At 39.9% G+C, this 27,375-nt stretch overlaps 1 protein-coding gene across 1 annotated transcript; it reads left to right on the forward strand.

Annotated features, from left to right (window-relative positions):
- The first annotated feature begins 264 nt into the window (after positions 1-264).
- On the forward strand, positions 265-26,449 carry chfr (checkpoint with forkhead and ring finger domains, E3 ubiquitin protein ligase). Its single transcript, XM_039803023.1, has 16 exons — positions 265-406; positions 1,406-1,527; positions 2,296-2,395; positions 2,636-2,745; positions 2,835-2,894; positions 3,004-3,195; positions 7,061-7,195; positions 11,054-11,243; positions 14,705-14,904; positions 15,701-15,817; positions 17,101-17,184; positions 19,902-19,972; positions 21,709-21,796; positions 21,923-22,030; positions 22,451-22,523; positions 26,167-26,449. The coding sequence occupies exons 2-16, from the start codon at positions 1,422-1,424 to the stop codon at positions 26,207-26,209; spliced, it is 1,677 nt and encodes a 558-aa protein (XP_039658957.1). The 5' UTR covers positions 265-406; positions 1,406-1,421; the 3' UTR covers positions 26,210-26,449.
- The last annotated feature ends 926 nt before the right edge of the window (positions 26,450-27,375 follow it).

Consider the following 27,375-nt stretch of genomic DNA (forward strand, 5'->3'; position numbering starts at 1 on the left):
TAACAGTTACAGGGGACATTTTTCTGCATTGAGTGCTTTTACTTTTAGTAGGCTACCTCTTCCTGATTATCCTTAGCCTACTTACTTTTACTGAAGAAACATCGGTAAAAGTGACAAAAACATTGAGGAAAGCTAAAAAAACGTCAGGGATTTTCATATTTTGACCCAGAAAAACTAAAAAAGTTGCATAGTCGACGGGAAGACAAAAAAAGGTTAAACCTACCTGCCTGTTTTGTTCTGAGGATACCACCAGCCTCAGCCCCAAACAGCCCCTCCTCCATCAGCTGATGACTGCATAATATCGACCCAGAGCTTGACAGGAAGTGTATCCTGTGCCTAGCTGGAATATGAGGAGAAGAAGCTTCTTTATACAGAGCAGCTGGGACAACGAACTAAGCTTTTGACGGTAAAGTAACCGTTTCAGACACGAGACAAGTGGGACGTTACGGCCATTTCTGGTGGTCGCAGTAGTGCGATGTTTCTCTTGGATACACAGTTTGCTCGGCTGCTAATGTTAGCAATCGCGTTAGCTTAGTTAGTGTTATTATTGAACGAAGTTTTGTGTCGTTCACGTTAGGTGTGATGATAACCCACACAGCATTTGGGATTATGAAACATTGTGTTAGCTAGATTGATAGTTGACGATTGAAAAAACTTTCAGTTTTTTTTCAGCTTGTCACGCAACAAAGTCAGCTAATAACGCGAAAATAGCTAGGAAGCACAGAAGAGCACAAGCTTAGCTAACGTTAGGTCTCGTTAGCAGATTTTGCCCCAATGGATTTCTTACCAAACTTGATGAGAAACTCTTTCAGTTTAATAAAGCCTTGCTTATTTGGCAATGTGCATATCTATCCTAACGTTGCTCGTCATGTTTTAAGAATCGTTTAAATTCGCTTGTGAATTCGGCTTACATAAAACATGATAAATCCAACAGCACTGGATTTAAACTCAAATTCAAACACATAACTGGCTAACGTTACTCAGTATTATTAAGGTTTTTGATAATGCTTAAGAGAACTGTGGGACTTAAAAACTAAAGAGTTGCTTAGGTTGAAATCGTATTGTGTACAAGTGCAAGGCTATCTTGGATGAATGCCGAAATGAAGAATAGATGCGTTTATTCATACTAAACATAATGTATATCCTGTTTTATAAGAATATGTCTCCCGAAAATCTTAGTGTCTTTAAATGTGTTTAACCTAATTGGGCTTCTGACATCAGAACCCATCTGGTCGGCAATGAATAGGACGTTAGTGACTTAATAAAATGTCTCAGCAGTTTTTGATTTCACCAGCATAACGTTACACCCTGATGGTTAATTTCACTTTCTCTATGCTACCACGTGCCTAATAGTCTATAAAAAATGCCACTGAAGTAAAACCAAACTTCTTATAATTTCTTGTAGAGAAAAACATTTGGAGATGGACAGTTATCAGAGAGGACGACCATGGGGAAAGCTAGTCAAAGTGGACTCCAGTGAAACTGTCCTGCTTTTCAACAGAGAATGCACAGTTGGCAGAAAGAAAGGTATGTTAATTTCTATATGTATGCATTATGGAGTGAAAGCTTTATTTCTTAAAACTTTGTTAACTTTAACTTTAAAAAGCTCCTAAATGTGCTGATGCCTATTAACAAAAGACAGTCCTGTCTATGTAGCATAGACATGGCTGTCAGTGTCTGGAGCCTTTAAAAACCTCCCCCTTGAAAACACAAAGCCTTCTTTAGTGCACCAAACTTAGACAGCCCCTTGTGATGATAACAAAAGGCGTCCATTGAGAACATGTGTGCAGAATATTAAGTAGATTTTTTTTTTTTGTATGGGTTTTTGCTTAAGAAAAGGTTAGGCCTATATTTGCCCCTGTCTCTGCTTTGTTGTCGAGAGCTTTTGGGGTCCACTTTTTTTTTTTTGCAATGCAAATTGACTAGCCTTAATTGGTTAGTTTATGTCTAGACAATAAAAAGGCTTAAAAAAAACTCCACGCAACACAATCTGAGGTTAATCTCAATAGAATGAGGGTGAATTTTTAAGGTGTTTATTTTAAATGATATGTTGAAGATGTAAAACTGTCTATATCAGCCAGAATTGCTGAGAATTTGTTTTGGAATGTTCAGAGAGGAGGGGGGGAAGACATTTATATGAATACATGCGTTATCATACTCTCTAACAGATACCCATTATACTCTCCCAAAAGGGACACCAAAAAGATGAAAAAAAATCTTTGTTCTTAGAGAGCCCAAGTAATCTATATTATGTCTACTCTGTGTTTTCATTATGTTTTATTATTTTGTTGCCAGGATGTTATCTCTCCTTCCCAGCCAACAAACTGGTCTCAGGGGAGCACTGCAAGATTGTGCAAGATGAAAGCTCAGGGCTGGTGTGGCTTGAAGACATGAGGTACTAGATATTAAACTAAACAAACCATATGTTGAAACAAAATATGTTTTGAAAGAAAGACTATGCTTTTATTATTATTATTATTATTATTATTATTATTATTATTATATATATTTTTTTTTATTTTATATTTTTTTAGAGCTGTTTAAGTCATGTGTGATTTGAAACTTGTCCTTTCGTAAAGCAAACACTCGAAAACCTTACAGTGATGCATCCAATTGCACCTTTGTTTTTCTGTAGCACTAATGGCACGGTGATCAACATGTCCAAACTGGTCAGGAAGCAAACTCACATTCTGCAGAACGGTGATGTCATCTACTTTGTATACAGGAAAAGTGAGCCAGAACAAAGTGAGTTGTTCCTTTTGTTAGCCATGGGAATAATGCTTATATGCATTTAATAGGAGAGAGGGATAACCTCTTCTCTTGTCACCCTGTAGACATTGCCTATGTTTACCACTCAATCAAAACGGAGCAAGCTATTTCACAACATAATTACGGTAAGCAACCAGGTAGTTCCCCACAACTCCTCTGTCAAAATGTACACACTTTTAGTCCACCGCTGTATTGTGGCTCACTACTAACTGCCACCCTGTATCTAAACTTCAGACACGGAGAGGGCAGCCCACAGTCCTGCTCCTGTTCCCCCTTCAGAGATGTCACTTTCTGTGGAGCCTGTAATGCTTACAAAGGCTCCTCGGGATCCAACTAGGGAGGAACCTCAGCCCTCCACTTCCCACTTCTGTATTGGGAGCCCTTCCACTTCTGGTCCTGTGGCAACCACAGCCTGCCCCGCCTCGGGTAAGTTCTGAAAGACTTTTCTCAGATCTAATGATTGCAGTTGGACTTCTTTAACAAAGCTAGAGAAAACACTGCATTACAATTTAATACATTTACTTTGTGAAGTTTTATGAATGCACATGCCCGTATCCAGGATTTTAGCAATACATAATAATAATTTTTTTAATATCCCTGATCTAAATATACGCATATGGAAAGCAGCTATGTTAAACAGTCAGATGCAAAACTAGTTGAAACTATACCCCAAAACCACCGTGTTGACCAAAGATCGAATAGTTAGGAAGAGATAATTGCTTCACCGCCTACTCAGTCACCCACAAGCAATGACGGATTGATGATCACACACAGAGATATACATGAAAAAATATAGATCAATATACAAAAAATTTATTTTTTATTTTTTTTTATATATATATATATATATATATATATATATAAATAAATAAATAAATAAATAAATAAATTTAATTAAATACACACACCATGTTTGATTCCTTTGGTGGGATGAGTGCTCTGTGGCGGTGTTCTGGTTTCTTGGCTTCCCAGAGTCTCAGCTGGTTGCACACATTACACACACTTACACAATGCTTCTTTACTATCTAAAGATGACTTTGAGCGGATAATATTTTTATCCAGTCATTTCTCCCCATCTCCACTTCTTCCCTTTCTGAATTGTGCCCAGGTCTTCGTGACCCAGCTACTTTCATTGTTAGATTCTTACGTGAATTAGTCAAACAGGTGTTGTCCTTCAAATGGTCACACTTCATTTCAGCTATTTCTGGAGATTAGGGGTAGTCTCTTGTCTCGAAGAGAGGACCCCTCTGCTCTCTGACAGGATGCACATTTGCTTTTCTAACTTTCCTGTTTTGGCTCACTCACATTGTTCAAACTACAAATAGCTTTTAACTAGGGCTGCTTAATTATGGAAAAAAAATCATAATCACAATTATTTTGGTCAATATTGAAATCGCAATTATTTAACACGATCACTCATTGAATTTTGGAAACATGTTGCATTTAATTAACTTAAAAACAATGAAACAGGGAAACAAATCAACAGGTGACAACACCTAGAACTGTGAAATCTCCCTTACTCCTTTTCCCGTTGAAATTTCTCCTCAGAACAAAAGACAAAATAAGAGTTCACTTGCAAAACTTTTTTATTTTTCTTGATTATATTGTTTTTGTGATCGTTAGGAGCCAAAATCTAAATTTGATTAATTTAACAGCCCTACTTTTAACCTGCGATTCCTGTCTCCCTACACAGAGAAATAAGTTCCCTCTCCAAGTCTGCTAAATTGCAACATGACCATAATGTGTATTTAATGAGCACCCATATCGATACATGATTGATAGGAATCTTGCTAAACGTACATAACTGGATAGAAAAGTGAGTGTGGACCTGTAAATGGGTCTGGATCCCACGGTGTGATTACATAGTGAAATTACATTTGTCTGATTTCTTGATTATAATTGATTACTTGGCAGACATTACAAGACTAAACAAAACCGTATTTAAGAAAGTATTCACAATAAGAGTGTACTTTCCCCCTACATTGCCTGATAACCTCATTGTGTGTCTTCCGGTCAAGAAAGAGTCCGGCACATATCTGGCCCCCCATAAAATCACAACACGTTGTCTTTGTGAACCTTTTGAACACAGCCAAGCTAGCCTAAGATATGAGAGTGTTAGTCTTGCATTGCCAGACCTTCCTCCACAGTGCTGCAGAGGAGGGTCTGGCTAGTCCACACAGCATTCTGGTTTATTGGCATTTCTTCAAACCAATCGCAATCGTCTTGGGCCACGCTAAGCCTCGGACTCAATAACAGTGGCGTTGCAAAATAGTCTCGGGAAGCAACTTGTTTTGGTGGAACATGTGTACGTTCAAAGGTTGTTTTAGTCATGCAACAGAAAACTCTGATTGGACAGATAGTCTAGCTAGCTGTCTGGATTTACCCTGCAGAGATCTGAGGAGCAGTTAACCATAGTCCTCACAAATCCACCGGAGGTTAGAACCCCAACACAAAGACAGAGGAAGGGGACGGACATCCGGCTGCACCTGAACAATCCCGGAAATGAAACGTTGTCGATCTAGACTGTGAGAGTGTTAACGATCTTCTCACAAAGAGAGTGCATAAGCATATTTCCCAAAATGTCAAACTATTTCTTTAGAGGCACTACAATACGCTATGTTAGATTAACCCAAAGGTAGTTTATTTTGATTGTCTAAAGTTGGGTTTGTTCAATACGTCCAAAAAAAAGTAACATCTTGATGTTGCAGAGTATTTATTAAAATAGAATTGTAATAATAATTTAACTTTTAATTTACTTTTCAGCCTGTTTGGTTATAGTTATCTTGCCGCCCCCTGTATTGTGTGTGTGTGTGTGTGTGTGTGTGTGTGTGTGTGTGTGTGTGTGTGTGTGTGTGTGTGTGTGTGTGTGTGTGTGTGTGTGTGTGTGTGTGTGTGTGTGTGTGTGTGTGTGTGTGTGTGTGTGTGTGTGTGTGTGTGTGTGTGTGTGTGTGTGTGTGTGAGAGACAGGATGTGTAAATAAATAACTCTCTGATCAAAGTCATTGATGGAAACAGAACTGCTGACGGCAGCTGATCGATACTTCAACTCAGATTGTGTTGGGAAAAACATGTCCAGCTGGTGATTATCACACGGTCTTCAGCCAGTCTGCTCTCATCTGCTATGTGCGTTGACTCCCCCCCACCCCAAGTCCCAACCTGAGTACAGGTCGGGACTTGGGCAAATACAGGTGCAAAGCATAAGTGAATACACCCATGCTAAAGATGACTAAAAAGAGGAATACAGAAATCATCTTTTGGAAATTGATCTTAATGCCTTGATTAAAAAGAATTCGGAAAACAAATCCAACATTTTAAGGACACCAATTTTCTTTGTGAATGAATAATGTATTGTAAATAAATAAATGTTCTTCTTAAAATACAGGGGACATAAGTAAGTATACCCCAATGTTAAATTCCCATAGAGGCAGGCAGATTTTTATTTTTAAAGGCCAGTTATTTCATGGCTCCAGGATACTATGCATCCTGATAAAGTTCCCTTGGCTTTTGGAATTAACACATACCCCTCACCATACCTAGAGACTGGCATGGGGTACTTTCCATAAAATCATCTCTTAATGCAAATCAAACCAGCTATTAGGCTAACTGAAATAAAACCATGCCAGTCTCTAGGTATGGTGAAGGGTATGTGTTAATTCCAAAGGCCAAGGGAACTTTATCAGGATGCATAGTATCCTGGAGCCATGAAATAACTGGCCTTTAAAAATAAAAATCTGCCTTCCTCTATGGGAATTTAACATAGGGGTGAACTTACTTATGCCCCCTGTATTTTAAGGAAGAACATTTATTTATTTATTTATTTATTTATTTACGATGCATTATTCATTCACAAAGAAAATTAGTGTCCTTAAAGGTTGGATTTTCCTCTTTATTTTTTTTTATTTTAAATTAAGGCCTTAAGATCAATTTCCAAAATATTTTTTGTATTCCTCTTCTCTCTTAGTCAACTCTAGCATGGGTGTATTCACTTATGCTGAGCACCTGTAACTGAGCCATTCCAAAAGGTTGTTGTAGTGACGTATGATTTATTCAACTAAGATCAGTCTCTTGTGACTTGTTTTAGGTGTGATGTTTTTTTTGGGAACCCCCCCCCCCCCCATCACCTTTAAACATGTAACACCCCCTCCCCCTTTTCCACCCACTCCTCCACAGTGAAGCTGGTATATGAGTCTTAACCTTTTTCGACTGAATTCTTCCGTCGTTTACGTATGTCAACACGAGCCGTTTATAGTATTAACATTGTTTGACCCAGGTCTGTTCCTCCATCTTATCAGGCCCAGCTAAAGATGCTGCCCCAGCACAGGAAGAAGACGTGGACAACACGGAGCCAGAAAGCAAGAGGAGGAAAACTGGTCACGGTAAATTCTTTTACTTGGAGATGAACCTGGTTTTCCTTGATTCCTCACATTAGATTAAGGGCTCTATTTTCTAGGCAGCACAACGACCAGTGCAAGCAGCGCTCTGATGTCGAGATTTGCTTAGCCTGTCTGTGTGGTGTTTTTACAGTCCCTCCAGAAAAACGCGATTATGCGATCGCATAATTCAATGCATAATCAGCCAAAGGCTGCATATTCATGCGTGGGCCCCATTTTTTATTTTTATTTCACACAAGAGCAGCCATTTTCCCCTGTTGCCATGGGAACATTATGAAGTGATGTAATTATGCGACGTGAACATCATCAAAAAGCAGGGTGTTGGGGGAATCATTTTTTTTTTTTTTTCTCTTGTTCATCAAGCCGCAGTTTTTGCAAGTTGCTGCAATTTCAACGCATAAAATGGCATAAATATCCTGCATATTCCATCGCATTTTTTAAGAAAACGTGCCACATAATCATGGATTTTTGCCCGCAACAATCACAAAAAAACTCCGCATTTTTCTGGAAGGACTGTTTTTAGTGCAGAGCCACAGTGCTCAGGTGGGAGGAGTAGTGTTGGGTATCGTTTTATTGGGGGTTTTTTTTTTTTGGGCTTCCTTGTCCCTGTTTGTTCCATCCACTTCTCACTGCATTTCCTTTCCTTTCATTTCTTTCCTTTTATTATATTTCCATTCTTCATTTCCCCCCCTTGTCTATGTCGAAGTCTTTTGGGGGGGGATCCTTTCGTTTCTTTCCTTTCCCTTGTGTCTGTTTATTCCATTACTCTCCGTTGTCCTCTACAAGTTTATCCATGCCACCAATACTCGTTCGTTAATTCTATATTTCACTGCTTTTCTTTCCTGTCTATGCCTTTCTGTGCCATTTCATTCACTCTATGCGCTTCCTCTCCTTTCTTTCTGGGCTCCTTCTGTGTTTTATCATGTCTTCATTCTGCATCTTCTTCTTTTGTGTCTTTTCATGTGTGGTTGTGTTCTGTTTTATATTTCCTTATTATATATTGTATCTTCTCTCTCTCTTCTGTTTTTCTATTTGTCTTTGTTTTCTCTTCTTCTTGTTCTCATCTTGTCTCTGTTGTGTCCTATCTTGTATCTTATCTTTTCTCTTTTATTTTTTTCTTCTCTTATTCTTTACTATATTATATATCTATATATTATATATATATGTATCATATATTATATATATATGTATTATATATATATGTGTATATATATATATGTATATATATATTATGTGTGTGTTATATGTATGTATATATATGTGTATATATATATGTGTATATATATATATGTGTGTATATGTGTATATATATATATATATATATATATATATATATATATATATATATATATATATATATATATATATATATATATATATAATGTTAATATGTATATATATATATGTATGTGGTCTTAGAAGTGATTGATTTGAACGTTTTATCTTTTGCCACATTTCAGGCCTCAAACATAAAGATATAAACTGTAATTTTTTGTGAAGAATCAACAACAAGTGGGTCCCAATTATGAAGTGGAACGAGGAATTCATTGGCTATTTCAAACTTTTTTTAACAAATAAAAAACTGAAAGGTGGGTTGCAAAATTTTCAGCCCCTTTACTTTCAGTCGCAGCAAATCTCTCAGAGTTCAGTGGGGATCTCTGAATGATCCAATGTTGACCTAAATGACTAATGATGATAAATAGAATCCACCTGTGTATAATCAAGTCTCATTATAAATGCACCTGCTCTGTGATAGTCTCAGAGGTCCGCGTTTAAAGCGCAGAGAGCATCATGAAGAACAAGGAACACACCAGGCAGGTCCGAGATACTGTTGTGGAGAAGTTTAAAGCCGGTTGGATACAAAAGATTTCCCAAGCTTTAAACATCCCAAGGAGCCTGTTACCCAAGCGATAATATTGAAATGGAAGGAGTATCAGACCACTACAAATCTACGAAGACCCGGCCGTCCCTCTAAACTTTCAGCTCATACAATGAGAAGACTGATCAGAGATGCAGCCAAGAGGCCCATGATCACTCTGGATGAACTGCAGAGATCTACAGCTGAGGTGGGAGACTCTGTCCATGGGACAACAATCAGTGCTATACTGCACAAATCTGGCCTTTATGGAAGAGTGGCAAGAAGAAAGCCATTTCTTAAAGATATCCATAAAAAGTGTCGTTTTAAAGTTTGCCAAAAGCCACCTGGGAGACACACCAAACATGTGGAAGAAGGTGCTGTGGTCAGATGAAACCAAAATCAAACTTTTTGGCAACAATGCAAAACGTTATGTTTGGCGTAAAAGCAACACAGCTCATCACCCTGAACACACCATCCTCACTGTCAAACATGGTGGTGGCAGCATCATGGTTTGGGCCTGCTTTTCTTCAGCAGGGACAGGGAAGATGGTTAAAATTGATGGGAAGATGGATGGAGCCAAATACAGGACCATTCTGGAAGAAAACCTGATGGAGTCTGCAAAGAGCACCTGAGACTGGGGACGGAGATTTGTCTTCCAACAAGACAATGATCCAAAACATAAAGCAAAATCTACAATGGAATGGTTCACAAATAAACATATCCAGGTGTTAGAATGGCCAAGTCAAAGTCCAGACCTGAATCCAATCGAGAATCTGTGGAAAGAACTGAAAACTGCTGTTCACAAACGCTCTCCATCCAACCTCACTGAGCTTGAGCTGTTTTGCAAGGAGGAATGGGCAAAAATGTCAGTCTCTCGATGTACAAACTGATAGAGACATACCCCAAGCGACTTACAGCTGTATCGCCGGCAAAGGTGGCGCTACAAAGTATTAACTTAAGGGGGCTGAATAATTTTGCGCCCAATATTTCAGTTTTTTATTTGTTTAAAAGGTTTGAAATATCCAATAAATTTCGTTCCACTTCATGATTGTGTCCCACTTGTTGTTGATTCTTCACAAAAAATTACAGTTTTATATCTTTATGTTTGAGGCCTGAAATGTGGCAAAAGGTCGAAAAGTTCAAGGGGGCCGAATACTTTCGCAAGGCACTGTATACACATATATATATATATACATATATACATACATACACACACACATATTTTTTTACAGTGCACAGAGAGGAGCTGCCTCCAGCCCCTCCCCCTCGTGAAGTTGCGTGCCGACACCGTCAACACTGCACTTGCTCAGAGAGGCTATCGTTACGTTAGTTGCTGTGGTCTTGCCGTGGGATTAACTGTACTAATAAAACCGTTGAAACACTGCGGCCACGCTGCTGTGAAAGCTCCCCAAACCGTCATTTATCAGTCTGATTGTTACCCCTCTCAGTGGCAGCTCCTCCACCCATATCTTTATAACGGAGCTAACCGTTAACCGGAGCTAACCGCTAATCAGAGCTAGCTCGTTGCCAACTGAGCCTTCAGTTCTGCGTGCCTGTATCCATTAACTGCATGTATGGACTCGAGCCCAAACATAACCCTTCATTTTATTAAAATGGCTGTAAAAGTTTTAAACTTCAACTCAGAATTGTTTGAATGATAGAGATCAGCTCAAGGTACAGTGTAGCGTTAGCGTGCTAAGTTGATGCTTTCTCTGCGTAGTGCAGACTGATTTGCTCTTGCGAGTCATCAAATCGAGACCAAATCGCAGCCTTTGCGATTAGGAAATCGCGTTTTAACATATCGCGATATTATCGCAAATGCAATTAATCGTTCAGCCCTAGTAGATAGCCTTACACAACACGCATTTTAAAAATGGTGTCAGCAAAATGCAGCTGTGGCGGAGGTTTTTCTACTAAAGCTGACACGATGGAGATTCCAACAAGAGAGAAGGAAGACCTGCTTACTTTTTTTTGTATAGTTTCCAAACTGGTACACATTCCCAAGAAAGTTCTCATTAGATATTGACTTTGTATATGTTTGCATGTCCCTTTCTGTCCCACAGAAAAGTGCCGCAGTGATGAGGACCTGAAAAGCATGGACAGCCGTAACAAGATAACTCAGGACATGTTGCAACCAAAAGTGGAGCGCTCTTTCTCAGACGAGGAGGGCAGTTCCGATTACCTCTTTGAGCTCTCTGACAATGACAGTGACTCCTCAGACATTAGGTAAGGTCTGGTTCTTTGTATTTGGACCAATCCAGTGTTTATTTTGGCACCTGTCTTTAATTTAATTTTTTAGTCTCCGTCTTTTGATGAAAATGTATTTTAGAATTAGTCAAATTTTTGTATTTTGGTTTTAGTCAACGAAAACTTAAGACATTTTAGCCCCTTTCCCACTGGACAAAAGAATCCACTAACACCCGCTAACATATGACTGTTGTCTTCAGTGGGAAAGGTTACAATCTGCATTCATTCCCAGGCAGTAGTCACGGGTATTTATCGGCTCCAGCGCCGATCAACATTGATGGAAACGTGACACCCGGATGCGCTAATTTTTGCACCTTTTCTGTCGCTAACTTCTGCCACAAATTCTATCCATCTCTGTGCATATCTGAAATATCGTTCAAAATTATTCAGCACGGAGTCTGAAAGAGACTGAATAAGTAACCTATAAAAACGTACCGTAATGTTTCACTGGCCTCCAGTAACTCTGTTTCCCAGTGCGTTCATGAGATCGAACTTGACACACCAAAAAACCAGAAAGGCATACTTGTCTACTAGCAATAGGAAAGGAGTCCATCGCTTATTTTTAGCTGGTTTTCCTGCATTTAAAAAATATACGCACTAATTGTGAAGAAAAAGAGTATTAGTCTATTTTTCTAGGCACTGTTTTCTTGTTCCCACACACAGTGTCCGTGTCCCTCTGCTCTGCAGGACTACAACCGACTTTCCTCAATAAATCCAGTTGTCATTATAAAACTGCTCCCTCTCTGTGGTTCCATTACCACAGCTGCAGTATGTGTTCTCTCCACTGCAGAGCAATGAATCATTCAGAAGCAAACATAGAAGGGCACTGGGAGAGCGCAGACCTCCGCCAAGGCATGCCCTATCTCACATTGTTAATGTTCCATCTTAAATGGGCATGGTTCACGTGAATTTACTTAGTCCGTAACAAATTTTTCCACTTATTCGGACACAAATGCCCTATCCCGCAATTTAAATAATTTGTGTTTCCGTCCGGTGATTCGGATCCGCTACAAAATTGTTGAGGTCCTTCCTTGGCCCGTGCTTCACCCTTCCACCAAGTTTCATGAAAATCGGGCCAGGAGTTTTTACGTAATCCTACTGACTGACAGACTCCCTTCCTTCCTCCCTCCCTTCCTTCCTTTCTTCCTTGGCGGAGGTAAAGATCCATAGCCCTTGATAAAGTCACATTAGCTTACCTTTTTATAAATGTCAGCATGCTGCCTGTTTTTGTAGTTTGTCCCAGCTGTTTTGTTGTTGAATCTCGTCTGACTCTAAGTGGGATTGGAGACGAATTTAGTCCATAAATCTGTTTCCGAGAACCGCTAACGTCGGATAACGTTACCGACCGAGACATAACATTACTGATTGCAAGGTGCTTCTTAGGCCGGCTACACACTGGCTGCGTGGCGTGAGCGTGGCGTTTCTGTCCGCTGCGTGGATTTTTGTCTTTTCACACCAGAAACGTGTCTGACGCGGCGCTGCTGCTGCTAGCCTTGTCTGTACACATGTATGTTTCCCATTGATAAAATGAAATACTAGGGCTGCACGATTATGGCCAAAATGATAATCACGATTATTTTGATCAATATTGAGATCACGATTAATTATCACAATTATTTGTTGATTTTAGCCAAAACAAATTTTATTGTCACATAATTATATAATTATAACTGCTTTTACATCCATATTGTGCTACATTCCTACTAAAACATCCATATTGTGCTACATTCCTCCTTTATTGAAGGATACTGTGAAGGAGTATGCCATTTCAGCTGTTGTTGGCGACCGCTTTCCACACATTTGCCGTGAAAGATACAGACAACGCGGAATTTTCTGTTCAGCGTTAACGGTGTGTGGTGCCTGGTAATCTACCAAGAGGAAATAGCTACGCGGATTTCTGTGGCTCATTACACTGCCACTTGCATGCTTGCATGTCTGCGTTGCGCTCTGATGCTCCGAAACCCACGTTAGAGGCAACATAAACATCGCTGAATGTCACGCTAGTAAACACTAATAACACGTTACACAGCAGGTAACGTTAGCCTACCGTTAGCCACAGTAGTAACTGGATTAAACCATTGACATATATATATTAATTAAACACGGCTAAAATGCTGACTGCTAAACAGTGTAGTGCGTCTGTATTTCACTGTAGGATTCCAACAGCGGGACGTCCAACAGTCTGCTGCTAAAGCTATGAGCTAAAAGACACAAACTAGCACTGGTCACTGCTGTTATCTGAAAAACAACACAGACGGGACAAAACGTTGCGTTTACTGGTAAACATTGTGACCGGCTTATGTTGACCGACTGCTACCTGTTGTGGAATTTTCCTCACGTTACTCTGTCCTCTGTCTACATCTAGAAACTAAGCTGCGCGGTGCAGGCAGGGAACAGCTCTGATTGGCTCATGGAGACATGTGATCAGACAGTGGTTTATGGAGCGCTAGATTGGCATTGCAAAAACTGTTCTATGAAGGGAATGACTCATTTTAAATATCGCTCGATCACGCAAATTTGATCGTGGGAAGCCGTGATCGTGATTAAAATTTGTTTAATTGTGCAGCCCTATGAAATACCATGTTAAACCTGATACACAAATGTATACAGATTTGATTACAGCAAAGACAACGTCGGCAGTATTGACGGCAAAATAGGCTACAGGATATTTTATTCTGTATTTTTTATTTATCTTTTCAAATTACATTTATATCTGCATTTATATCAAAACCTAGAGACTTTCAAACATCAACATGTCATTTATTAATATGTATTTGTGTCAAAATGACCTATAAACATCTTTTCCTATTCTATTTTGCTTGGAAACGCTTCCAACACGCTTGCGTGTCGCGTGAAAAATAGGCGTCGGTCCTATTTCTAGCATGCACACGTTTTCGGCTCGAGCCGCGCCTGAGACGTGCGTGTCACGCAGGCAGCGTGCAAGCTCTAACCTGTTAACATGGGAGCCGAAATATAAACGGACACGCTCACGCCACGCAGCCAGTGTGTAGCCGGCCTTAATATCAGTAGTGCAACAGATCAAGCGATCAACTTCTGAACTGAAGAGTTATATTTGGGCATTGGATACTTTTAAAAAGCTAGAGGAAAACCGTGTGTGATTCGGCAGATGCATGCAGCTCACAGACTTTGCATTAAATAAAAACAAAAAAAAGAAGCTGTTATACATGTTTTATGTTATGTATATGTTTTGTCATAGTTCTTGTTTTTGATTGGCTACTTTTTATTTAGTTTTAATTTTGATCGTTGAAATATTTTTTTGTCATAGTTTTTTTTTTATTTTTTTTAGGAAAAATTCTTAGATATTTGTTACACTCTGTTGCATAGGCAGTGATTACAAAAACTAGAAAAGTAAGAATGACAATGTTTTATGCTTGTTTAGTGAATAACGTCTCCACTTTTTTTTTTTTTTTTGTCTCCAGTCAGCCTCTAGTGATTTGCAGACAGTGTCCTGACTACAGGAGGGAGGTCAGTCAGGTGATGTTTGCTACAGGTTCCAACTACTGGCTCCCTCGTCTGCCAGCTCCACCGCCTATACCTCCTCCACCCAAACCAGCAACTGAGGAGGGGTCTGCAAAGCCCACAGGGGAGCAGCCCTCAACATCCTTTGACATCCTCCCCGGTGATTATGGGTATAGCTTAGGTGGGAATATCAGTATCTAGAGTTAAAGGTATAATATGCAGGATTTTTACTAAAAAAAACAATGTATAGACTAGTGTAGGTAAAAAAGAATCCCTCTTAATCATCACGTATCACCCACTAGAAGTGTGTGGTGGTGTCTCAATCTGCAGAGACCCTGTCCTGCATTTTCTCTTTTCTTCTTATTTTTCTGTGTGCGGGACTTGGGTGTGTAACCCCCAGCAAATTACAGTGCGTGAAGCCCATTCTCATTCCCACGTCGTCCAAATAGCCGCGGTTACGTTCTAAAGCCCAAAGAAGCACACACAACCCTTCAGGAAGGTGTCTGTGTGTGTGTCTTAGAACGTAACCGCTGTGAAACAATCAGAAAATAGTTTCCCCCTCTTATTCACGACTTTGTTCTTGCTAACACCGCTCCCTCTCTTCATTCACTCTCTAGCTCGCTCGACCACCGCTGCTCTCTCTCTGTCTTTCTCTCTCTTTTTCTGGCTCGTTGAGCTGGGGAGGAGGGGCCAACTTTGAATGCTGTGTTACAAACACCACCTGAAAAAAGTAACCTATTACTACTACTACTTTTTACCTTTCACTCAATGGCAAATTGCAGGATACTTCATTCTGTTATAATACCAAAAACTATAAGCAAGACATGCCATGTGTTCTGGAATTGGGGAAGAAGCATCTGAAAGCCCACTTAAGCACAACTGTGAAGATCCTCCTGCCTACCTATCACGTCTTAGCTCCTGTCTAAAAGCTTTTTCTGCTCCCGTCCTGTCTGCAGCTCCTCAGGAGTACCGCTGCCTCCCTCAGGGCTTCCATCTCATGTGCCACTGCTGCCTCCAGCCAATGCCAGACAGACGGGCCGAGCCAAACAGCGAGCAGGTTATTGCTCAACAATGTGAGTGGTCCTTGTTAGTCACTCTGCAGAGATGTAAATTAATATGGTTGATAGAATTATACGGTCATTCAGAAAACTGTAACTAAAGTGAAATAGAAATGGACTAAATATAGGACAGGATAATATAAGCCAGTCAGTGTTAAATTACGTCAGTATATTTAAATTATGTAAGGCTATTCAGTATGAAGAAATATTTTACATGGATACTTATAGGTATGTAGTACATGTAAAATCAGCTGACAGTTAAAGTACAACTTTGCCAGCCATTCACAGTGTTGCCGTTCTCTAACTCCGTTCGACAACAAACGACAAAAACGTTGAGCTAGCAAGGTACACGCTGAAAATGGAAAGTATTTTTTTTTTTTGTCATTTTTTTTTTTTTAGCCTTTAATAGACAGGACAGCTGTAGACAGGAATGGGGGGAGAGAGAGAGAGAGGGGGAAGACATGCAGCAAATGGCCGCAGGTCGGACTCAAATCCTGAGCTGCTGCGTCGAGGACTGAGCTTCTGCAAATGGGCGCCCGCTCTACCAGGTGAGCTACCCAGGCGCCCATAATGGCAAGTTTTGAAGAAAATTTGGATCATGCAACAAGGCAGGCCTGCTTTGGTTCTTTCAGGGAATGATTGTAAAGATTTACTAAGAATATGTTTACGGCATTTAGTCTCCAAATGGGTCGTTTGGGACGGATTGGCAGGGATTTGCTATGGACAAAAAATACACATGGCGATACACTGGTAAGAGCAAATGACGTTTAGCCATGTATCCAGCTAATTTTATTTCTTTTATTTTTTTATTTTTTTATTTTTTAAGATTATTTTTTGGCATTTTAGGCCTTTTTATTTTTGACAGGACAGCTTAGACATGAAAGGGTAGAGAGAGGAGGAATGACATGCAGCAAAGGGCCGCAGGTTGTAATCGAACCCGCGGCGTGGAGGACTAAGCTTCTGTATATGGGCGCGCACTCTACCAGGTGAGCTACCCAGGCGCCCTAACCAGCTAATTTAAGTAGCTCACGTTACTGTACTGTGTGAACAGTTAACTTCATTTAATATTATATGTGGCGTTTTCTTTTGCAGGGTGCTAATGTTTCACCAAAACAAGTTCCTTCCTGAAACCATTTGGCAGAGCTTTCTCCTATTTCTCCTATCCTAGAATGTACGTGTGGTGTAGCCAGACCTTACTCCACAGCGTTGTGGAGGTAGGCCTGGCAATGCGAGACTAATTGTTGCCAAACCCCATTCTACACCAAGAACTGTATGCATGATGTGCTGTGTGTTGGCAGGTGTGATGTGCCAGCAACCCTTCTGTCACATGTACTGGGGTTGCCAGAGGATTGGCTGTCAAGGCTGTCTGGCTCGATTCAGTGGTATGTATCTGCATCAGCAAAACAGCCACAGGGGGATCTCCGCTGTTAGGCTTATGGCTGGGTAGAAGGCTTCGACCAGTATGGGATTTTGTTTTGGTTGATGGTAATACAGTATACACCTTTTTAATTGGAGGGGCTGATTCCCGAATAGTGTCCAAATGCATTATCTGTAATTGTGATGATTGTCAGCCTCTGATTATAAGCACTCTGGGTTTCCCAGAAAATGTTTTTCTGGGCAGATTGAAAAAAACATATTCCCTCATATTTGTATGAAAGAGATGTCACAGCAAAATAAAAATAGGTTATTTTCTTCTACAACAAGCAAAGTATAGTATGAACACACTAAATGTGCATCATTTTTGAGATATCCGAGTTTGAGTAATATTAATGTAGTTACAAGACACTGGCTGAGTTGAGGCATACTCTTTCTTTTTACTTTTAGTATGTACTGCAGCTGCCCTTACAAAGTACAACCTGCTGCATGCAGTATACAATTGGGACATACTACTTGCTCATACTGTAACTAGGGCTGGGTATCTCTAATTATTTCCCAATTCCGATTCACAAGGTCCCGACTTGATTAAATTCTCAATTAGTTTAGCAACCTTTCAATGACAATACCAATTTTGCTTGGATATAAAAGAGATTCTCAGAGAACTTATGTTATAAATTGTACAAGCAAGGAAGGAACCTTAAACTATATTTTTGCACCAAAATGCACCAGGTTAATGATTACAATAAGAATTGATTTTGGGATTTATTTAATCGATCAATCAAACAAAGATTGATATTAATTGGAGAATATAATTTTAACCCTATTCATAACACATAGCACCTTGAACTTTAACCCTCTTGCTCATATATGCTGCTCAAAGGATTGTGGGTCAGAATGGCCAGAAAAGCATGCTGGCTTGCATACTGCAAAATCCGACCGAATGCAGTAGGACACGCTGTGCACTTAGATCGTTAAAATAGGGCCCTGAGAGTCTCTGATTGGCTATAAATTACAAACACGGGATCATGTGCCATTACAGTTTCACCCGGGAAGGAAAACGCTGACGCTTCCCTTCTTGTTCTTTCACCCGAGGTCATCTTTGATCTTCTCTCATCCTTTCCCACCAGCCGCATCCACCAATTACACTACACACACACACACACACACACACACACACACACACACACACACACTTCTTTGTTCTAGAAGATACATGATTATCACACAGGAACAAGGATGCTCAAGCCTTCCTTTCAGGCTACCGTCTTTCACAATGAGCTTTCTTGTATTTCGGTTTCAAAACAACCTCGATATCGTTATCATTTTATGGTGGATATGAGACACATCTATTCATGCTAGCAAAAAAAATATAACAGGAATTTCCCTCAAAGACTCTCTGAAGTTTCTTGAGGATGATTTTGTTTGCTTCCTGTATCTGTATAGTTACTGTCTCTGCTGTCTCATCTCTGCTTCATATTCTCTAGTGATTTTAAAATGAACACCTGAAGCAACACGTCTGTTAATTCCAGCTTTTTGTCCTTTTTTTTAAAAAAAATTTCAGGAGACATTCTTACATTGAACATAGTGACACCACTAACAAACACTGTTAAAATTAAAAAGAAGAAAAAAAGGGTAATTATAATAAAAAAGATAAATGTACAGAAATCACACACAAAGGGGAAGGGAAGGGAGTGACCACTGTCTACGGAACCATCACTGCAGTATGGTTAACACTACTGCCTCATACATTACGGAACTTCTATACATATCCACAAATGAAAAATGAATAAATAAAATATAAAGCATGTCTCTGCTCGTTCTACTGGGAGTCAGGCAATGCGATTTGTTCCCTAACACATCTAAGAAAGGTCCCCATATGATCTTATTGTACTTATTTTAATTCCAGCTTTTTAATGGGCATTATTGTACCCTTGATACTGAAACAGGAACCTGTTCCTATTTAAATCTGCACACATGTTAATGCTAAGCTTCCAGTTTCGTCTACCAGTGACTGGTGATTTCTTCTGTTCTTTTTTTTAACTGTTGCTCAGAGTGTCTTTGTCTCTTTCTTCCCTTTCAGTGCCTTTTCAGTTACCATTGTACAATGATTTGTTCCCCATGCACAAAACAAACCCTTCATACAAAATGACATATTTGTAAAGATTTCCTTGCTACCTAAAGGCCTCTAAGACCATTAAAAAATATAGAGTACTCCTCTCAGCCATCTGACTGTACCCAATCAACCTTTTGTGGCAGGTGATTCTTTGGAGGTGTAGCTTTCTCCGATATTTATTAGTACTGCTATTTTATGTTAACCTGGCCCACCGGATGGTTTAACACGGAACCATCTGAGAAGCCATAAGTGGAAACTGTTGGCAGGCACTTTTCAAAAAAACACCTGACAGGTGATTGGATGAACAATCTGTCTCTCACATCCGCTATTGTTGTTTTGACCGAACAGTGTCGGCCGTCACACACACGCCTAAACCCCGCCCGTATCTGCCAGTAGCTCCTCGCAGGACGCCGATTGGCGTGGCAAGCTGGTAGTCCGGACACAGACCCGTTAGGTTGGAGCCTGACGAGGTGGATTTTTTTGTGTGATAGGTGATCTCACGATATGGCTAGAATACAGCTGCCGTGCAATGTTCGTTCTGTGTTTTGTAGTATGCAAATGTTTCACAGTTCCAATCCACAATTTCTTTCCCCTTTTTTTTTTTTTCAGAGCTCAATCTGACAGACAAATGCCTGGATGGTGTGCTGAACAACAATAACTACGAATCCGAGATCCTCCAGGTAAAACCACTATCTGTACATGTCCGATATCCCAAGGAGTTGATCATTTGTTGTTGATTATTTATTTGTATATTAGGGAATGCAGTCATGTTTTTATTTTTTTAATGGATAGGACAGCTCAGATATGAAAGGGGAGAGAGCGGGGGAAGACATGCAGGAAACTGTCACAGGTCGGACTCGAACCCTTGCCCTTTTGCGTCGAGGAATACAACCTCTATGTGCACCTGCTCTACCAACTGAGCTAACTGGCCACATGCATTACATGTGTAGAGCTTACTATGTATAACATGTGTAATTCTAACTGGGACAAAGTATTTCCATTCATGGTGCTCTAAAACACTTTGGATCTGTGTGCCCACCAAACAGATTTGGTACTCCAAACTAAATAATAATTACAAAATGTCAACTTCATCATCATTCAGCAAACAGAAGACTCCACCTGCAACCCAGACTAAGAATGTGAGATGCTCTAATACATGTCCAGTGGTGGAAGAAGTACTCAGATCCTTTACTTGAGTAAAAATACCACATTGTAAAATACTGTTACAAGTGAAAGTCCTGTATTGAAAATCTTACTTAAAGGAGAATTCCGGTCGATTTCAACACGTAGCTATGTTGTTTGTTGTCACGTAGTGCTGTCAGTAGCGAGAAAAATTTAAAATAATCGGTGTTGCCTACACCGAGTTATGCTACTGGTAGCTTTCGCACTCAGGCGGCTGAAACGGGGCAGGTTTTAAACATTAAAACATCTCTTAACATGTTGGAGATGTCATTACAAGTGCCTTGCCATGTGAAGGGATTCCTTCGAGTGAACACAGTGAATCTGACTGCAGTAGATGTGAAAGAAATGCATAAAGGTTGTGCTAATTCATACCTCTGTTTAGTTCCGTTGTTGAGACGGCAAGATGAGTGCTTAGGGACCGTCTACAAACTACAACACCGAAAAGCGATACAAAAATATTTTAAGTAAGTGCTGTAGTACAACTAGCAGGAGACAAGTTCTATTTGAGGTAAGTTATTAATTAATTAATGCATATTTTTGTTGTATCTCTTTTCGATGTTGCAGTTTGTAGACGTCCCTAAGCACTTGTCTTACTGCCATCTCAACACTGGAACTAAACAGAGCTGAATTAGCACAAATTGTATGCATTTCTTTCACATGTACTGCAGCCATATTGACTGTGTTCACTTGGAAGGAATCCCTTCACATGGGTAGGCACTTGTAATGACCTCTCGAATGAAATCCTCTCCTTTTAGTAAAAGTATGTAAGTGTCATCAGGAAAATGTATTTAAAGTATTAAAAGTAAAAGTATTAAGCGCAGAAAAATTCTCACATTTTAGAAACGACCCAAACAGTTCTGTCCTTTTTATCTAAGTGTTTAATCAGCTAATCATTTCAGATGAACTTGTAGGCTGTTATATTGTTGGGTAGGTTATTTATAATAAAACATTGTATTTAAACTACATGTTTTTTTTGTGCGCAAAAATCTTAATGTGTAAAGTAACTAGTAACTGAAGCTGTCAGATGAATGTAGTGGAGTTAAAAAGTACAATATTTCTCTCTGAAATGTAGGTCAGTAGAAGTAGAAAGTGGCATGTGAAGTACGAGTACCTCAAATTTGTACTTAAGTACAGTACTTGAGTAAGTTACTTAGTTACATTCCAGCATTGTACGTGTCTGTCCTACGCAAAGTTAAGATGCTGCTGTTTTGTGTGTTTCCATCTTTCCATCCAGAACTACCTGTCCTCCAGAGGGAAGTCATGGAGAGATCTGCTCCAGGAGTCTCTGCACAATTTACAGCAGGGAGACTACTATCTGTCAGGTGAGCTTTCACATCAAAAAAAAAACCCAGGCACTTTCATTACAAAGTTGTGGACTATAAAGTTCAGACTGTTTAAAAAGAGAAAGTGGTAATCTCCTGTCCTTGTTGACTCTGTCGCTGTGTCAGATTGTCGCATCTCTCCAAACGCAATCGTGTGTTTCTGCTGCGGCCTGCGAGCGTTTAAGGAACTGGCCTACAAGTACAGACAGAACATCCCTGCATCTGAACTGCCAGGTCTGACACCAAAATCCCTTTTCTAGCGCCGTTTTTAATGCCATTTCAGCATTTTAGACAACCTGGACACAAAAGGGGCTTCTGTTGTTTTTAGGATAATATTTCACTTATGTCATGTTTGTTATATGGAGTCCATGACTGAATTCAAAACTGCTCATAAACCCATCTCTTTAAACTAGCTTACTCATTTTACCTGCACCAGCTGCGTCTTATTTCATACCAATTTTAACTTGTGCTTTGCTTAGTTGTTTATTATGTTTATTACTGATATTACGTGATGTAACGTCACTTTGAGTGTCTTGAAGGCACCACTAAATGAAATTTATTATTATTATTATTTTTATTATTATTATTATTATTATTATTATTATTTTTATTATACTCATGTAATAATAACTTTATTTGACTTTCTTTCCTCAGCGGCTGTAACATCTCGTCCCGACTGTTACTGGGGACGTAACTGCAGGACGCAGGTGAAGGCGCATCATGCAATGTAAGTCTTTTTTACTAGGGGTGCAAAAATATAGCGACTCAATATCGTTATCAAGTTACGCAGTATTATATCGAAAGTGTCGCAATAAGTATGCAATATTTAGTTTATTTTGTGGAGCGCTGCGTCCCGTCCGTTGGCTGTGTGGCTTAGTTGTGTTTTGATTTAGAGCTTGAAACGCTGTAATGATCATTTTTCATTGGCCAGTTACCGCGCCACGTGCCATGTTAGTGCACGGGGCCACTACGTGACAAAACTTATGGAGCGTACCATGTGTGTGCATATTTCGACAGAGTGACAGTGTAAGTGAAGAAATAGAGACAACAAAACGGACCGAATCAGAGAAGGGAAAGAAAAGTTGTGTCCTGTTCTCTTTATTTATGTATTTTATACTGTCCAACCAGTAAAACATGTCCTCTTCTGTAGACATTTTATTTATTTATTTATTTATTTATTTATTTATTCATGTTGGACCAGTCCAATATGACACTCAGTTGAAATAAACCTTGTGTTGTAAGAAAACGTATCTATTTTGATGCGTTTTCCCGTAACCTTTGTCATTTTACATATGTTTAAAAATATCAAAATTAATATTAGTATCACAATATTCATCATCGATATCGCAATATCACATTTTGTCAATATTGTGCAACCCTACTTTTTACACACACATCACTCATTTACTCTCAGATCTGCTCTCTAGTGGTTATATGGTGTAACTGTAGTTTCAACTGACAACAATAAGACTGCATCAGTGACTCGAGTCCTCTCTGCAACAGGGACACGTTTCCTTGATACATATTTACATGTGGCAGTAGATTGCTGCTCTTCTGTCTCCAACTAATTTTGTATTGCTTCTTTACTGTACCATGTGTTTATCAGTAGCAATCAGTTCTAGTTTAAAGAGAAAATGCTGACCAATGAATTAATAGTGGGCGCTACCTGCATGCACCATTCAAAAGCATAATACTGTAACACAAAACTACCAATACTTAGTCATCATATATATATATATATATATATATATATATATATATATATATATATATATATATATATATATATATATATATATATATATGAAATTATAAAAGTTAATATGTATTGAGTCATAAATCTGTTGTGAATAGTTCTGGCTATACTTAAAACCAGGGGTGTCAAACTCAATTTCACCAAGGGCCACACTGGAAAATGAGAATCCCATCAAGGGCCAGATGTGTATATTTTATTGATGTTTTTATTTAATGAAAAAGTCAAATATTTTTTCCTGTTTTATTGCATGTCTCATACAGTCTTCTCCCTTACAGTTTGATCCGTAAAGTCCGCAAAAAAGTAGAAAAGAGCAACAATAACAAAAAGCTCAAACAAATGTAAAAGTAACCAAAACGCCGGAAGAAGCAACGAAATTATCGGAATAAGTGCCAAAAACATCCGAAAAGGACCAAAAACGACAGAAAAAGTGACAAAAAGTAGGTGGCCCAAAATTGATTGCAAACCTAAATTGATATGCAGGCCGGACCTAAATCTGCGAGGGGCCGAATTTGGCTTGAAGGCCATGAGTTTGACACATGCTTTAGACCAGGGGTCTTCAATGTTTTTTTTTTTTTTTTAGGCTAAGGACCCCTTAACTGAAAGCGAGACGGAGCTGGGACCCGCTACCACATATTGTATAAAACTGAGCTGCTGTGGCCGGGTTGGCTCAGTGGGTAGAGCAGGCGCGCATATACTGACAGTTTTACGTCTCGACACAGAGGTCCAGGGTTCGAATCCGACCTGTGACAATTTCCTGCATGTCTTCCCCTCTCTCTATCCCCTTTCTCACCTAGCTGTCCTATCAAAATAAAGGTGGAAAAGCCTAAAAATTATTTAAAAAAAAAAAATACTGAGCTGCATATTAAACTGGGTGGAGGGATATTCATACATTATTTATACGTCATGTTTTTTTGTTAAACATATACAGTACAGGCAAAAAGTTTGGACACACCTTCTCATTCAATGGGTTTCCTTTTTTTTCATGACTATTTACATTGTAGATTCTCACTGAAGGCATCAAAACTATGAATGAAAACCTATGGAATTATGTACTTAAAGTGTGAAATAACTGAAAACATGTCTTATATTTTAGATTCCTCAAAGTAGCCACCCTTTGCTCTGATTACTGCTTTGCACACTCTTGGCATTCTCTTGATGAGCTTCAAGAGGTAGTCACCTGAAATGGTTTTCCAACAGTCTTGAAGGCGTTCCCAGAGATGCTTAGCACTTGTTGGCCCTTTTGCCTTCACTCTGCGGTCCAGCTCACCCCAAACCGTCTCCATTGGGTTCAGGTCCGGTGACTGTGGAGGCCAGGTCATCTGGCGCAGCACTCCATCACTCTCCTTCTTGGTCAAATAGCCCTTACACAGCCTGGAGGTGTGTTTGGGGTCATTGTCCTGTTGAAAAATAAATGATGGTCCAACTAAACGCAAACCGGATGGGATGGCATGTCGCTGCAGGATGCTGTGGTAGCCATGCTGGTTCAGTATGCCTTCAATTTTGAATAAATCCCCAACAGTGTCACCAGCAAAGCACCCCCACACCATCACACCTCCTCCTCCATGCTTCATGGTGGGAACCAGGCATGTAGAATCCGTCCTTTTCTGCGTCGCACAAAGACACAGCAGTTGGACCCAAAGATCTCAAATTTGGACTAATCAGACCAAAGCACAGACTCCCACTGGTCTAATGTCCATTCCTTGTGTTTCTTGGCCCAAACAAATCTCTTCTGCTTGTTGCCTCTCCTTAGTGGTTTCCTAGCAGCTACTTGACCATGAAGGCCTGATTCGCGTAGTCTCCTCTTAACAGTTGTTCTAGAGATGTGTCTGCTGCTAGAACTCTGTGTGGCATTCATCTGGTCTCTAATCTGAGCTGCTGTTAACTTGCGGTTTCTGAGGCTGGTGACTCGGATGAACGTATCCTCAGCAGCAGAGGTGACTCTTGGTCTTCTTTTCCTGGGGCGGTCCTCATGTGAGCCAGTTTCGATGTAGCGCTTGATGGTTTTTGCGACTGCACTTGGGGACACATTCAAAGTTTTCACAATTTTCCGGACTGACTGACCTTCATTTGTTAAAGTAATGATGGCCACTCGTTTCTCTTTACTTAGCTGATTGGTTCTTGCCATAATATGAATTCTAACAGTTGTCCAATAGGGCTGTCGGCTGTGTATCAACCTGACTTCTGCACAACACAACTGATGGTCCCAACCCCATTAATAAGGGAAAAATTCCACTAATTAACCCTGACAAGGCACACCTGTGAAGTGAAAACCATTTCAGGTGACTACCTCATGAAGCTCATTGAGAGAACACCAAGGGTTTGCAGCGCTATCAAAAAAGCAAAGGGTGGCTACTTTGAGGAATCTAAAATATAAGACATGTTTTTTTTGTTAAGTACATAATTCCATGTGTGTTCATTCATAGTTCACTCTGAGGACCCCCTATGGGTCACGGACCCCCGGTTGAAGACAGACATGACAGGAATGTGTGTAGTTAACTTATGTAACCACTAGAGGGCGTCCTTGTATAAACGTGGTCCTCTAGTCCCTCGTGTCTGTGTTGTGTTCTTACATGCAGCACTTCATTCATGCCGTTTTCTTTTCTTTTACTTTCAGGAAATTCAACCACATATGTGAGCAGACACGTTTCAAGAGCTGAATGAGCCGAGGTTCCTCCACCTGCAGCATCAAACGTAGATAACCGAGCGTCTCGTAGACACGACCTCGTTAGGTTCCATTGTGTCCATTCATTGTTACTGCCTTCCAGATGTTATGCAATAACCTAACGCAGAAATTACAATCAGTATCCATTTACAATAGTGACCGGTGTCTTACCTGACACGGGGGCTGTATGGAATAATGCTATGCACAATAACATTAAAGTTCAATGTTTCCTTGAGATTCACTGCTTTTTATAGGGAAGACCTGTGAGGGCAGTCAACACCAGCCACCATTTAAATTTAGATCAATTCTGTCTGTGGCTAATTCATTCGTCTAGTCTACTTGTTGTCTTTTTCGTTGTTTGTTAAAGAAATACTTCTTGGTATTTCCTCCAGCCTCTGTGACAAAAATAGTTTTCTCATATTAAGAGCAGGTGAGGTAATCCGTATGGATTAAGGCCATTTATGTATGCCTGCACATGTCGGTGAGCATGTTTTAAATCTGATGTCTCCTCCAGCCTTGGTAATTGAGGCTTACATTTACCTTCTTTTTAATTGTGATTTATTTTAACGAGTTTTATGACATGCCGAGTAAAGAATCCAAGGCTTCCTACGGAATGCTAATGAAAACATTACAGTAATAGAGATACCATTTTGGGCCAAGACACAAGCTGTTTCCAAGATCCAACCTTTGAGCTGTATTGTAAGGTGAAAGTGTCTCGCCTCTGAGGGCATTACTGTGTTCCCAGACGAGTGCAAAAAGCCGCGCCAAAACCCCCGCATGCATACTAGGGTAGATTTATAATCCCATGTGATATTTGTGGAGGATTGCGAAGGGGATCATTGTGTTGTAACGCTGTCAGAGGGCACGGGGCTGGCCGTGATTAACGTAGTGTAGAAGGGACGCTTTCTCCGAGCCTTGTAGTAAGGGCTTAAGCTGTGATGAAATGCACAGTTAGTCCATGTAGACTCTGTAAGAGGAAAAACTAGGTAGCACTCCAGGCAGCCAGTACCGGCGGGCTGTGCTGTAGGGATGTTGCTTTTTAGTGGCATCGGCCCACAGAGTTTAGAGCAACAGTTTAGAGAATCGTGCCAATACAAACGCAACAGTATGTTCTGTTGTCATTTGTCTTATATGTTCTATTCAATTATATCCTATTTTACC

The sequence above is a fragment of the Perca fluviatilis genome, chromosome 6 (genome assembly GCF_010015445.1).
Source record: "Perca fluviatilis chromosome 6, GENO_Pfluv_1.0, whole genome shotgun sequence".
NCBI classification, from domain to species: domain Eukaryota; kingdom Metazoa; phylum Chordata; class Actinopteri; order Perciformes; family Percidae; genus Perca; species Perca fluviatilis.

What these genes read in the sequence shown, in the direction of transcription:
- chfr (XM_039803023.1), top strand. Translation starts at nt 1,422, where the DNA reads ATGGACAGTTATCAGAGAGGACGACCATGGGGAAAGCTAGTCAAAGTG. An exon ending in GAAAAGTGAGCCAGAACAAA is followed by an intron (nt 2,746 to 2,834) that starts GTGAGTTGTTCC and finishes GTCACCCTGTAG; the next exon opens with ACATTGCCTATGTTTACCAC. An exon ending in CCCTGCATCTGAACTGCCAG is followed by an intron (nt 22,031 to 22,450) that starts GTCTGACACCAA and finishes TTCTTTCCTCAG; the next exon opens with CGGCTGTAACATCTCGTCCC.